At 45.4% G+C, this 14,362-nt stretch overlaps 1 protein-coding gene across 1 annotated transcript; it reads left to right on the top strand.

The window, feature by feature from the left end:
- The first annotated feature begins 11,576 nt into the window (after positions 1–11,576).
- Positions 11,577–12,956, top strand: LOC132403208 (uncharacterized protein DKFZp434B061-like). Its single transcript, XM_059986592.1, has one exon. The coding sequence runs from the start codon at positions 11,577–11,579 to the stop codon at positions 12,954–12,956; it is 1,380 nt and encodes a 459-aa protein (XP_059842575.1).
- The last annotated feature ends 1,406 nt before the right edge of the window (positions 12,957–14,362 follow it).

Here is a 14,362-nt window from a genome sequence, read left to right as displayed (position 1 = left end):
GCAAAGCGTTCCACGCACTCACTTGTTGAGAAGTGTATTATCTACAGCCAAAAGCAGATGAACTTTGAGATACACTCTCTGCAAAACACAAATACTCACCATAATGATAGTAGCTGAGTGTTGTGTCTGTTCATGAATCTCTGTATTTTTGTTGTCTAACACAAGAATGAGATCTATTCATGTTGAAATGATGCTGCATTCTTGAACTGAATAAAAGAGAAGCAAGTTTATTTTTAAATGCAAGAGGTTCTGCAGATGCAAGAAACCTTAAGCAGCTCACACAAAATGCTGGAGGAATTTGCTCACCGAGTTCCTCTGGCATTTTGTGTGTGTTGCTCATATCTTTTTTTAATCCCTTTTGAGGATGTGGGAATGATTTTCAGCTACAACATTTATCACCCTTGAAAAGGTGGTAATCAACAGCTTCTTAAAAACACATGGTGAAGCTTTGGGACCTTCCTCCTCAAAGACTTATTAAATAACTTTGACACTCAGTGCCACTTTATCAGGCACGAGTGTATCTAAAAAATGGCCACTGAGTTTATGTTTGTAGTCCATCCACTTCAAGCCTCTTCCTACGCCTCCATATCTCCTTGTTCAAGTTTACATATAATTATCATTCAACCATCCACGTACTGTCATCACCATCATTGTATGGGGTCATGGCTTAAGGGTGAAAGGTGAAATGTTTATGGGGAACATGAGGGAAAACATCTTCACAGGCAGTGGTGAGACTGTGGAATGAGCTGACAGCACGTGATACAAGCAAGCTCGATTGCAATGTTTCAGAGAAATTTGGGTAGGTACATGGACAGTGAGGATATGGAGGGCTGTGATCCTATGGTCCGGGTCGATAGGAATAGGCAGTTTAAATGGTTTCAGCATGGTTTAGATGGGCCAGAGGTCCTGGTTCTGTGTGGTATTTCTCTTTGACTCTATGACTCTATGTGCAGTGTCATATGATGTAGGCAATCAAGGTCTTTGACCATGATTGTTCTTGGCAAATTTTTCCACAGAAGTGTTTTGCCATAACCTTCTTCAGGACAGTGTCTGTACAAGATGGGTGACCCCAGCCATTATCATTACTCTTCAGAGATTGTCTGCCTGGCATCGGTCGACATATAACCAGGACTTGTGATAGGCACCAGCTGCTCAAACAGCCATCCACCACCTGCTCCCATGGCTTCACATGACCCTGATCGGTGAGGGGGGGTGGGGGGCTAAGCAGGTGCTACGCTTTACCCAAGGGTGACCCTCAGGAACGTCTTACACCTCCTTCGGTCAATATGTACTTCCACCCAGCCACCCTACACATGAATATAGCCAAAGAAAACGGTGTTCCTCCGGGGCAAAGGTGCACAACTCATTATCAACAACACACTGAACATATCACATAGCACAGAGAATTACAATAGCAGAAAACATACAGACAGAAAATATATATAGCCAAGTCCCTGAGTGACATGGCCTGTAGATTGATGGTGGATGATGGTCCAGCCTGTCTTCCACTGACCAATTGCTAGAGAGTCAACCCAAAATAGAATTTGCACAGAGGCTTCTCCTCTATCCCACACTGTCTCCTCTCCTGGATAGTTGCAACAGGTGACTCTGCGGCATGAGGGTCTGGTCCATGCCACAACCAACACAACGCAGTTCCCCCGCCGTTCGTCTTGCCAATGAACCAGTGAATCAAACTTGTGGTATTCAGCATTACCAATGTCCTACAGGGTCCTGCAATCACAAGAAAAACATCAGAGACAATCACTTGCACCTTTTTTAGACCATACACCACCTCGCCACAACAACGGTACAGGTGACAATGCAACATTGGTACAGAAATTAAACAGGTCCATCACGATCAAGCAACTTGCTGAAGCGCTGAACATGCAATACTTAATACTCAACTGTAAAACAAGCCGATATGCTGGAAAATATCAACATTAGGAAAGATGATGTGCTGGAACTTCTGACGAACATTGGATAGGTAAGCCCCTTGACCAGATAGGATATTGCCCAGGTTATTATGAAAGCGGGGAAAGAGATTGCTGCATTTTTGGCAATGATCTTTGATCCCTCACTGGCTACAGGAGTATTACCAGATGATGGCAAAGTAGCAAATGTTATTCCTTTGTGTGAGAAAGGCAATAGAGATAATCCTGGGAATGTTGCTGTTGTTTCGTATGGCATTCACACTTACAATTGAAGTGTGGTCCGGGAGGGGCAGGTGCGAGTCTGTCCATTTGGGAGCCAGGGTTGGATCAATCTTCATCTGGCATCTCGTCCAAAACCATTCCAACATTAGTGGCCCCTAGCTGGCATTGCCTGATGGAGTCTTTGAAGCATGGTAGCCTCCATAGGATACCAACATGCTGATCCAGGTCATGCAAGATCCTGGGAATTATACACCAGTGAGTCATACATCAGTGATGGGCCAAACCATTGGGGAGGACACCAAGAGAAAGAATTTACGACCATGTGGAAGAGCATAGTCTGATTAGGGATGGTCAGCATGCCCCTGTGAGGAGCAGATTATGCCTCACTGGCCTGAATCAATTTGTTGAGGAAGTAACAAAACAAATTAATGAAGGTAAATCAGTGGATGGGGTGTATATGGAAATTACTGTGGCATGTGACAAGATTCCCCATAGTAGGCTCCTTCAGGAAAGAAGGGATTGAGGGAATATTGGCTGTTCAATTCAGAAGAGTGTGAGTTGACTTTAGGACTTCAAGCCCTTGAGAAGGTTGTGGTGAGCTATGTTCTTCAACCACTGCAGTCCTTGAGGTATGGCTACACCCACAATAGTGTTAAGGAGGGAGTTCCAGCATCTTGAAGCAGTGACAGTGAAGGAACAGTGATCAGTTTACAAATTCTAACTTAGAGGAAAACTTCCAGAGATAACGTTCCATAACATGGTCTACATGCTCAAAGTTCAAAGAAAATTTACTATCAAAATGCATTTATTTCACCATATACAACTCTGAGATTCATTTTCTTATGGCCAATCACAATAAATTCAAGAAACACAATAGAATCGATGAAAGACCACACCCAACAGGACAGACAACAACCAACCTGCAAAGGACAACAAACTGTGTAAAAGAAACCAAAGAAATAATAATAATAATAATAATAATAATAATAATAAATAAGCAATAAATATTGAGAACATGAGATGAAGAGTCCTTTGAAATTGTCCATTGGTTGTGGGAATAGTTCAGCGATGGGGTAAGTGAAGTTATCGTCACTGGTTCAAGAGCCTGATGGTTGAGGGGTAGTAACTGTTCCTGAACATAGTGGTATGAGTCCTATGAATTCACTCAGCCAAGCTTGTATATATTTAGGTGCCTGTTCGCTTGCCCTAAGAGCCAATAGAATTCTAAGGTCAACTGAAAGGGTAGCCAATCAGGAACGAGGCTGGGTGACAGGTTCACCACGGAAGAAAGGTCGCATCTAGAATGGAGGGTCACAGTCGGTGACCACAACGGGACAAGAAGACAACGGAAGGTTTGCCTGAAATTTCAGCTGTATCTCTCACTCTCTCTCTTCAACAGTACCACAACAACTAACTCGAACTATACTAAACTGAAATGAACTCTGCTTCACTTGAAGACTGATCATTTACCCCTAGACTTCGCTAGAGCTTGGCAGATTCCCATTCCCATATTTCTGTGTATATTATCATTGCTAACCTGTTACATTTATATCCTTGCATTTAGTGTACTGTATTACTTAATTTACTAATAAACTTTATGAGTTTCTAGTAATTACAGAGTCCAACGAGTGTCCCATTCCTGCTGGTTTGACAACCCAGTTACGGGGTACGTAACACGGGATAGTGGGGATTTTTGATGATCAATCCTATAGATTATGGTGGGGAGGGATATGACTGTGATGTATTGGATTGTAATGTATCCATTACTCTCTGCAGCTTCTTACATGCCTGTGCATGGCCATGATGCAACACCTTTCATACTCAAGTTACTTGGAAATGCTGATGTACAAATCATTTCCAGTAACTCTATGTTTAACTCAATGTTCTAATTTATCATTCATTACACTTAATCATGAGACCCACAGCTTGACCTGAATACCACCCACAGGAGGTGAAATGACCAGGGTCATAGGGGCTGTAATCTTCTGAGTTCCAAGCTCAAGGTCTTCTTTCTGCAGTGAACGTTCCCAGGTATTCATCTCTGGTGGCCTCAATTACCCCTCTTTTTTATGCTTTCCTCCGATCCTCCAGAGGGTCCATTCACTCACCTGTGACCAGGACGCTCATGACTCTGAGGTCTCTCATCCGAGGGTCGGGTCAACAAGATCAATCTGCTCGATTGTCCCCATGTCCACCCTTAGCCAACTGGGCCTCCATTGAGGTTGAGCGACCTTTCACAATCAGTTTGGTGAGCTGAGGCCACCGTCTGGTGCTGTCTTCTTTCCAATTCTGCTTTGTATCAGGCTAGAGCTAAATGTTCACTTCAGGAAGACGCAGCAGGTAGTGTGGGAGAGAACAGAGAGACAGTAGGTGCGCTGGGCTGGGGGCTGACCCCCTCAGGCTGGCTCTCCCATCAGTGCTTGGGTACTTGTTAATATTATTTTTGTGATTGTATGTGCTATCATAACTATATGTGCTATGTGTGACTGCATTTACTGTGTTTTGCACCTTACCTCAGAGCACTGTTTTGTTTAGCTGTATACATGGGTATGGTTGAATAACAATTAAACTTAACTTGAAGAGTGAACATGTATCAGTCAAAATTGGGGCATCTGCAGTGGAGAGGGTTAGCAGTTTTAAATTCCTGGCCATTAACATATCAGATGACCTATCCTTGGCTGAGCACATAGATGTAATCACAAGGAAGGCTTTACTCTTTTTTATAAGGTTAAAGGGATTTGGTTCGTTACCGAACACTGTGATAGGATTCTACAGATGTACAGTTGGAAGTACCCTCACTGGTCTGGTACAGCGATTCAATGCTCAGGAGTATAGGAAGCCGCAGACAGCAGTGGATTGTGTCCAGTACACCACAGGCACGTCCATCCCCACCATCAGCAGTATCAACAGGAGGCAACATCTTTTATCAAAGACTGCATCTGGGGTATTGTATACAATACTGGTCGCCCTCTTATAGGAAGGATGTTGAGGGTTTGGAGAGGGTGCAGAAGAGGGTTACCAGCTTGTTGCCTGGTTTAGAGGGCATGTGCTATCACAAAAGGTTGGACAAACTTGGGTTGTTTTCTCTGGTGCAGTGGAAGCTGAGGTTTACAAGGTTATGAAAGGCCTAGATAAAGACAGATTATTGTTTTTCCCAGGGTTGAAATGTCTAATACCAGAAGGCATACATTTTGGGTAAGAGGCGGTAATTTCAAAGGAGCTGTGGGTGGCAAGTTTTTTACACAGAGCATGGTGGGTGCCTGGAGTGCACTGCCTGGTTGCTGGCAGAGGCAGATATTTTAGGGACTTTTAAGAGACGTTTAGATAGGCAGATGAATGTGAGGGAAATGGAGGGATATAGACATTTTGTAGGAAGAAGGGATTAATTTAGTTGGCCATTTGATTGTTAATTTAATAGGTTCAGAACAATATTGCGGGCTGAAGGGCCTGTTCCTGTGCTGCACTGTTCAGTACTGTATGTTCTGGGCTATGCCATCTTCTCGCAAACCATCAGGCAGAAAGTACAGAAGCCTGAAGACCTACACCAGGTACTTCCCTTCAACCATTCAGTTCTTGAACCAACCCACAAAACCATAATCATTACGGTTTAGCATCATTGTGACCACTTTGCAGTTAAATGGACTTCATTTTTCACTCCTTCCTCTCTTTTCTTCTATCCCCCACTCTGTCCTCTGACCTCTTCTCACCTGCCTATTAACTCTCATGTTGGAGGAGTAACACGTCTTACTCTGTCTCGGTATCCTCCAACCTGTTGGCATAAACCCTGATCCCTGTGCCTTGCCACAGAACAGTGCACTTCTCAGGGTTTTGAGCACCTGTATTTACTAATCATTATCTTAACTAGAACTGTTAAGCCCTTGTGCTTTTGGTTTAATCTTGTCAAGTTAATTCTGGCTGGCACATTCGCCCGCATTCTGTGATTATTTAAAGAGGACTCTCATTCAGTGCCTTAGTGGGGTCATTGTGTCGGAGAGGATGAATTCTTGTGGTGTCACTCAGTTGCTCCTCCAAGGTTCTGATTCTGATGTTTAACCTCTTGTTTCCATCTCTTCCTGGCAATCCTGCTGTTCCTCCACACCTGGGTCCAGTCCTTAATGAGCACATCATAACAGAATGATCTCACTAACCTATGGACCCAGTGGAGATTCAGAGCTTCTCCAGTCTGTGCTTAATATTATTTTCCCCCGAGGCTCTCTGGGTCAACAAGGTTTATAAGGTCTCTCATGTTATGCCTTTTTTTTCCTGAGTTATATGGTGTGTTTCGAGCTCAAGGTCTACCTTGTGATTTTTCAGACCTACCTGGAAAGCTCCAGATCTTTTCTGGATTTTCCAGCTCTTCCCCAAGAGACCTGCCTGGTATTTTTTTAGATCTGCATTGAGAGCTTCCTGAGCCTGCAGATACCAATCTTGAACAGGGAGGTACTGTTATGGGCCCCGTGGGTTGCCATAAAGCATTGAACTTCTCGGGATCTTGAGCATCTGTATTTACTCATCAATATCTTAATTAGAGCTGTTAAGCCCTTGTGTTTTCGGTTTGACCTTGTCAATTTAATTGCGACTGGCATGTGTTTTCCGCAGACTATGATTACTTAAGGAGTAATCTCAGTCGGTGCCTTAGTGGGGTCATTGTGTCAGAGAGGATGAATTCTCATGGGGTCGCTCAGTTGCTCCTCTAAGTCTCTGATTCTGATGTTTAACCTCTCATTTCTGTCTCTTCCTGGGGATTCTGCTCTTCCTCTGCACCAGGGTCCTGTCCTCTGAGAGTGCACCATGATGGAACATCACTTCTCCCTCCAGTAATTTTATTTCTTTCTTTACTTTTACCCTCCCCTTCACTTCTTCTATGCCCCACTCTGGCCTCTTACCTCTTCTTCTCACCTGCCTAGCACCTCCCCCTTGGGAGGTCCTTCCCTTTCTCCCGTGGTCCACTCTCCTCCAATATCAGACTACTTTTTCTTCAGCCTTTTACCACCCACCTGACTTCACTTCTCACCTTCTGGCTGTCCTCTTCCCCTTCACCCCCACCTTTTTATTCTGCTGTCTTTCCCATTCCTTTCCAGTCCTGAAGAAGGGTCCAGGCCCAATACATAGACTGTTTATTCCTTTCCATAGATACTGCATGAGCTGCTGAATTCCTTCAGCATTTTGTGTGTGTTGCTCCAGATTTCCAGCATCTGCAGAATCTCTTTTTTCTTTTTGTGTTCTACTCATAAGAATTGTGGATAAATTTATTTTCCACAAGTTTTTCTTGTGAGTGCCACTGTTGATGCTGCTACAAACAATAAGAATCGGGTTTAATAACATATGTTGTGAAATTCGTTAACTTTGTGGCTGCAATTCATGATAAATATAGAAAAAGCTGAATTACTGTAAATATATGTATGTTAAATAGTTAAGTTAAAATAAGTAGTGCAAAAACGGAACCTACAAAAATAGTGATGTAGTGTTCATGGGTTCAATGTCCATTTAGAAATTAGATGGCAGATGGGAAAAAGCTGTTTCTGATTACTGAGGGTGTCTTCAGGCTTCTGTACATCCTTTCTGATGGTAACAATGAGACGAGGGCATGTCCTGACTGGTGGGGGTCCTTAATGATGGACGCTGCCTTCCTGAAGTGCTACTCCTTGAAGATGTCTTGGATACTACAGAGGCTAGTACCTATGATGCAGCTGGCTAATTTTACAGCTTTCTGTAACTTGCTTCGATCCTGCACAGTAGTCACCCTCACCCCCATACTGGATGGTGATGCAACCTTTTAGAATTCTCTCCATGGTACATCTCTAGAAGTTTTCAAGTGTTTCAGATGACAAACCAAATCTCCTGAAACTCCAAATTAAATATAGCTGCTGTCTTGCCGTCTTTATGGCTGCATCAATATGCTGCATCCAGGTTAGGTCCTCAGAGATACTGATGCCAGGAGCTTGAAATTGCTCACTCCCTCCACCCCTGATCCCCCTGAGGATTGAATTACGTACCTGCGTTTTACCCTTTTTGAAGTCCACAGACAGCTCTTTGGTCTTGCTGACGTTGAGTGTTTGGCTGTTGCTACCACACCACTCAACTAGCTGACTTCTCATCACTATCTGAGATTCTGCCAACAATGGTCTCATCAGCAGCAGATTTATAGATGGTATTTGAGCCATGCCTAGCCGTACAGTTTTGGGTGTAGAGAGAGTAGAGTAGTGGGTTAAGCTTTCATCCCTGTTGTGCCCCAGTGTCGATCGTCAGCGAGGTGGAGATGATGTTATTTCCACCTGCACAGATTGTGGTCTTCCAGTTAGGAAGTTGAGGATCCAGTTGCAGAGGGAGGTACAGAGACCCAGGTTCTGTAGCTTTTCAATCAGGACTGTAGGAATGACGGTGTTGAACACTGAGCATTTCACTGTACCTGTGCATACGTGTATTTGTGCGTATGACAATAAACTTGAGTTTGAGTGGAGAGTTTGGTAAAGGTGGTTCGTCACCCCATCATGGTTTAGCTGGTATCCATACAATGTGGATCATGGTGTGCAAGACTCACTTAGGTTTGTTCAGCTAAGAGTTTGTCGGCTCTTCAGAAATCTGTCCTGGGAATAACTCACACCATGGACTCACCCTGTTAAGACCATGAAACCATCAGTGATAAGAGCAGAATTAGGCCATTCAACCCATCAAATCTATTCTACCATTTGATCATAGCTGATCTATTTTCTCTCTCAACCCCATCATCCTGCCTTCCCATAACTTTTCATGCCCTTGTACGTTGGGTAGGAGGAGAGGTACAAGTGGCAACCATTTGAAAGTCAGCCAACGTGCAGAATGGGATGTTATGTTGAAATCTTATAAGATGTTGGTGGGGCCAAATTTAGAGTAATATGTGTGGTTTTACTCACCAACCGACAGGAAAGATGTAAATAAAATTGAAAGAGTAGAAAGAAAATTTACAAGGATGTTACTGGGACTGAAGGACCTGAATTATAAGGAAAGATTGAATAGTTCAGAACTTTATTCCCTTTACTCAGAGAGTGATAGCTGTGTGGAATGAGCTTCCTGTAGAAGTAGTAGAGGCCAGTTCAGTTGTGTCATTTAAGGTAAAATTGGATAGGTATATGGACAGGAAAGGAGTGGAGGGTTATGGGCCGAGTGCGGGTAGGTGGGACTAGGTGGGATTAAGAGTTCGGCATGGACTAGGAGGGCCGAGATGGCCTGTTTCCGTGCTGTGATTGTTATATGGTTATATGAATGTAGAAAACTGAGGTGAGATTTGATAAAGGTATACAAAATTATGAGGGGGATCGATAGGGTAGATGCAAACAGGCTTTTTTCCACTGGTGTTTGGTGAGAATACAGCTAGGTTAAGAGTGAAATGTGAAAAGTTTAAGGGGAACATGAGGGGAAATTTCTTCACTCAGAGGGTGGTGAGAATGTGGAATGATCTGCCTATGCTAGTGGTGGATGTAATTTCGATTTCAACGTTTAAGTGAAATTTGCATGGGTACATGGAATGTAGAGGGATGGAGGGCTATGGTACGGGCGCAAGTCGATGGTACTAGACAGTTTAAATGGTTCAGCATGGACTAGATGGGCCAAAGGGCCTGTTTCAGTACTGTAGTTTTCTATGACGAAGCATTCAGAACACCCCAGCCACTCCTGTCAGACTTAGTTAGAATTCTCACAACCTCCTTATCGGCTCACTTAAAGAGAGCAAAGCCCCTGGGAAGACAGTGTTTGTCCTGTTATTCCCATGGGGGCAAGTGACACCTCAATGTGCTGAAAGCAAAAATGGAATCAACACTCAGGAAACTGAGACACTGTCAGTGGTGAGTGTTTAATCAGGTTGCGAAATCTAGATACAGTCTGGGGCTACGTCTTTGCTACCCCTGATACTTACTGAGGGTGTGATCGAATGCAGCACTTGGGAATGTTAAGCCTTTTACCAAAACACATGCTGTTGCTCAACTGCAGTGACTTTCAAATGGCACAAACACTGACTTAATGTTATAGCAAAACTGTCATAGAAACAACTCCTGGTTTTTCCTCTTTCTCTCTCTCTCTCTCCCCCCTCACTCCCTCTCTCCCTCCTTTATCACAGTGACAAAACTCTCCATTAGCGCCTTTATTGATTCATAGGTAACTGTTGTGTATTTAATATCTCAGTAATGCTTGAGTACTCTTGTGTATATATAGGTTGATTAAGCATTCTTGTTTGTTAATTCATTACGGGTTGTCTGTATAAATAAGTGAACTGCATATGTCATCACACTACCATGGGATAGATGCACACCACACTTAAAGTAAGCACAAAGTTAAACTCACATTTCAGACTCCATATCTTCCTTTGAACTAGTCTGAAGTTATAAAACATAACAATAACTGTGTGTGTGTGTGTGTGTGTGTGTGTGTGTGTGTGTGTGTGTGTGTGTGTGTGTGTGTGTGGTGGGTGTGTGGTGGTGTGGGTGGGTGTGTGTGTGAGAGAGAGATATGGTGGAAAGAGACTTTCCTGTCTCTAGCATTTCAGGATATCTTAAAGGCTTTTCACAGAAGATCCCAGTTTTAAGTACACTGCTGTTCTGCAGCAAGTTTGGACGCCGTATCATCCCACTAAAGATGTTGTAATGGCAAATCAGATCACCTTTACCAGTGACACAAGAGATGTCAGACGCTGGAATCTACAGCAACAAACAAGCTGCTGAAGGAACTCAGCAGGTCGAGCAGCAGCTACAAGGTTTCAACCCGAAATGTTAACAATTCCTTCAACACACCACCACCACCCCCAGAGCTTGATCTGCGGAGTTCCTGGACACAGTGTTTGTTGTTCAGGTTGACTGGTGTTGTTCAGGGGTTGAACACTGGCCAGAACACCAGGAAAGTCATCCTGATCCTTACTGTGTGGAATGATTAGGTGACCGGCGATACCGCAAGTCATTAAGGCATTCAGCCCATCAAGTCTGCTCTGCCATTCCATCATGGCTGATTTATTACCCCTCTCAACCCCATTCTCCTGCCTTCTTCCCTTAGACAGGCCTTTATTTTAAAGTCCCTTTCAAAAGATACCACCCCTAACAGTGCAGCTGTCATGAGCTCTGTGGTGAGCCAGAAAGCATTGGGCTTCTGGCTTTCTCAAGCACCTGGATTTGCTGGTTGTTTTAATGAAAGCCATTAAGCCTTTCTGCTTTCTGGTTAATCTTGTCAGATTAATTCTGACTGCATGGGTTTCCTGCATTCTATGATTCATTTAGTGCCGGAGCAGAGGCATTGTGTGTGGGTGGAGTGTGATTTGTCACTCAACCGTGCTTGGAAGCTGTTCGTATTCCTGCATCTAACCTCTTGTTTCCACCTCCACGTGGGAGTCTGCTGTTCCTCCACCCGTGGGTTGATACACTGACAGACTCTGCCATTCCCCCACACCTGGGTCCAGTCCTGATGGTGCCCACAGTGACAGACTCTGCCATTCCCCCACGCCTGGGTCCAGTCCTGCCAGTGCCCACAGTGACAGACTCTGCCATTCCCTCACGTCTGGGTCCAGTCCTGATGGTGCCCACAGTGACAGACTCTGCCATTCCCCCACGCCTGGGTCCAGTCCTGCCAGTGCCCACAGTGACAGACTCTGCCAGTCCCTCACGCCTGGGTCCAGTCCTGCTGGTGCCCACAGTGACAGACTCTGCCATTCCCTCACGCCTGGGTCCAGTCCTGCCGGTGTCCACAGTGACAGACTCTGCCAGTCCCTCACGCCTGGGTCCAGTCCTGCCAGTGCCCACAGTGACAGACTCTGCCATTCCCTCACGCCTGGGTCCAGTCCTGCTGGTGTCCACAGTGACAGACTCTGCCAGTCCCTCACGCCTGGGTCCAGTCCTGCTGGTGTCCACAGTGATAGACTCTGCCAGTCCCTCACGCCTGGGTCCAGTCCTGCTGGTGCCCACAGAGATTGCTGCCATTCACCCACACCTGGGTCCAGTCCTGTTGGTGTCCACAGTGACAGACTCTGCCATTCCCCCACACCTGGGTCCAGTCCTGCCAGTGCCCACAGTGACAGACTCTGCCATTCCCTCACGTCTGGGTCCAGTCCTGCTGGTGCCCACAGTGACAGACTCTGCCATTCCCCCACGCCTGGGTCCAGTCCTGCTGGTGCCCACAGTGACAGACTCTGCCAGTCCCTCACGTCTGGATCCAGTCCTGCCAGTGCCCACAGTGACAGACTCTGCCATTCCCTCACGCCTGGGTCCAGTCCTGCTGGTGCCCACAGTGACAGACTCTGCCATTCCCTCACGCCTGGGTCCAGTCCTGCCGGTGCCCACAGTGACAGACTCTGCCATTCCCTCACGTCTGGGTCCAGTCCTGCTGGTGCCCACAGTGACAGACTCTGCCATTCCCTCACGCCTGGGTCCAGTCCTGCTGGTGTCCACTGTGACAGACTCTGCCAGTCCCTCACGCCTGGGTCCAGTCCTGCCGGTGTCCACAGTGACAGACTCTGCCAGTCCCTCACGCCTGGGTCCAGTCCTCCTGGTGCCCACAGTGACAGACTCTGCCAGTCCCTCACGCCTGGGTCCAGTCCTGCTGGTGTCCACAGTGACAGACTCTGCCAGTCCCTCACGCCTGGGTCCAGTCCTCCTGGTGTCCACTGTGACAGACTCTGCCAGTCCCTCACGCCTGGGTCCAGTCCTCCTGGTGTCCACTGTGACAGACTCTGCTAGTCCCTCACGCCTGGGTCCAGTCCTGCCGGTGTCCACAGTGACAGACTCTGCCAGTCCCTCACGCCTGGGTCCAGTCCTCCTGGTGCCCACAGTGCCAGCAGCACATTCATGATTTATAACACAACCCACTTCCGCAGCTATGGAGAGCTTTGCTGCTTTGTTGTGACAAGATAAAAAGGAAAAGGAGTCGTCAAGTTACTATTGATTAATCCTGTCAAGTTTTCAATCCAGAGGTTCGAAAGTCAAGAACAAGGCATAAGACTTCATGATTGCACCTGTCTTATTAAGTGTCACAAGAACAAAGAACAAAATTAAATAGAGAATGAACAAAGACGTCATGGTGGTCCCATACAAAAACTAACTCTGATAAAGATAACAGCATTCCAATGATAACAATTAATCTATAAATAGCCTAATTCAAGTGGCTGTTTTTAGGTTAATTGTTATCACTGGAAAAGAACTAAGAAGCTTCTGGTAAAATACCACGGACTTACAGTACTTGGGCACATGTACGTATACATCTAGGGTGCATAAAGCTTTTGCACAGTACTGTCATAATTTTGTGTATTGCACTGTACTGCTGCTGCAAAAAAACTAATTTCATGATGTGCGTACATGAGTGTTGATAAACCTGACTCTGGTATGGGTCTCTATAGTGGACTGACAGAGGGAAAGGGACAGCGAGAGGGGAATCATGGTTGGAAAAGGGAATGGGTTAGGGGAGGGAGCAGGAAGCACTGGAGAGATTTCTTGTACACAATCTGTGCACACAAAATAACATCTCCACCTCGCTGACAATCAACACCGGTGCATTCTCAAGGTTATGTGCTTAGCCCACTGCTCTCTACACCTATGACTGTGTGGCTAGGCACAGCGCAAATGCCATCTATAAGTTTGCTGACAATACAACAATTGTTGGTAGAATTACAAGTGGTGATAAGAGGGCCTACAGGAGTGAGATATATCAATTAGTTGAATGGTGTCACAGCAACAACATCATTAAGACCAAAGAACTGATTGTGGACCAAAAAAGGCAAGACAAGGGAACACACACCAGTCCTCATAGGGAGATCAGAAGTGGAGAGAACAATTTCAAGTTCCTGGGTGTTAGTATCTCTGAGGATCTAACCTGGGCCCAAGATGTCAAGGGGATGAAAATATAAAAACAAGGAGATAATGCTGAAACTTTATAAGAAACTAGTCAGGCTGCACTTGGAGTGTTGCCAACAGTATTGGGCCCCTTATCAAAGGATGTATTGTCATTAGAAAGAGTCCAGAGGAGGTTCAGGAGGATGATTCCAGGAACGAAGGAGTTAATATATGGAGAGCATTTGACAGCCTGTACTCACTGGAATTTAGAGGAATGTGGGGGGAACTCATTGAAACCTAGCGAATATTGAAAGGACGAGATAGGGTGGATGTGGAGAGGATGTTTCCTCTGGTGGGGGTATCCAGAACTAGAGGGTGCAGCCTCAGAATTGAGGGGTGACTCTTTAAAACAGAAGTAAGGAGGGATTT

The sequence above is a fragment of the Hypanus sabinus genome, chromosome 2 (assembly GCF_030144855.1).
Source record: "Hypanus sabinus isolate sHypSab1 chromosome 2, sHypSab1.hap1, whole genome shotgun sequence".
Lineage (NCBI taxonomy): Eukaryota > Metazoa > Chordata > Chondrichthyes > Myliobatiformes > Dasyatidae > Hypanus > Hypanus sabinus.
The sequence above is the reverse complement of the archived record's forward strand: the minus strand, read 5'-3'. Positions and strand labels throughout refer to the sequence as shown.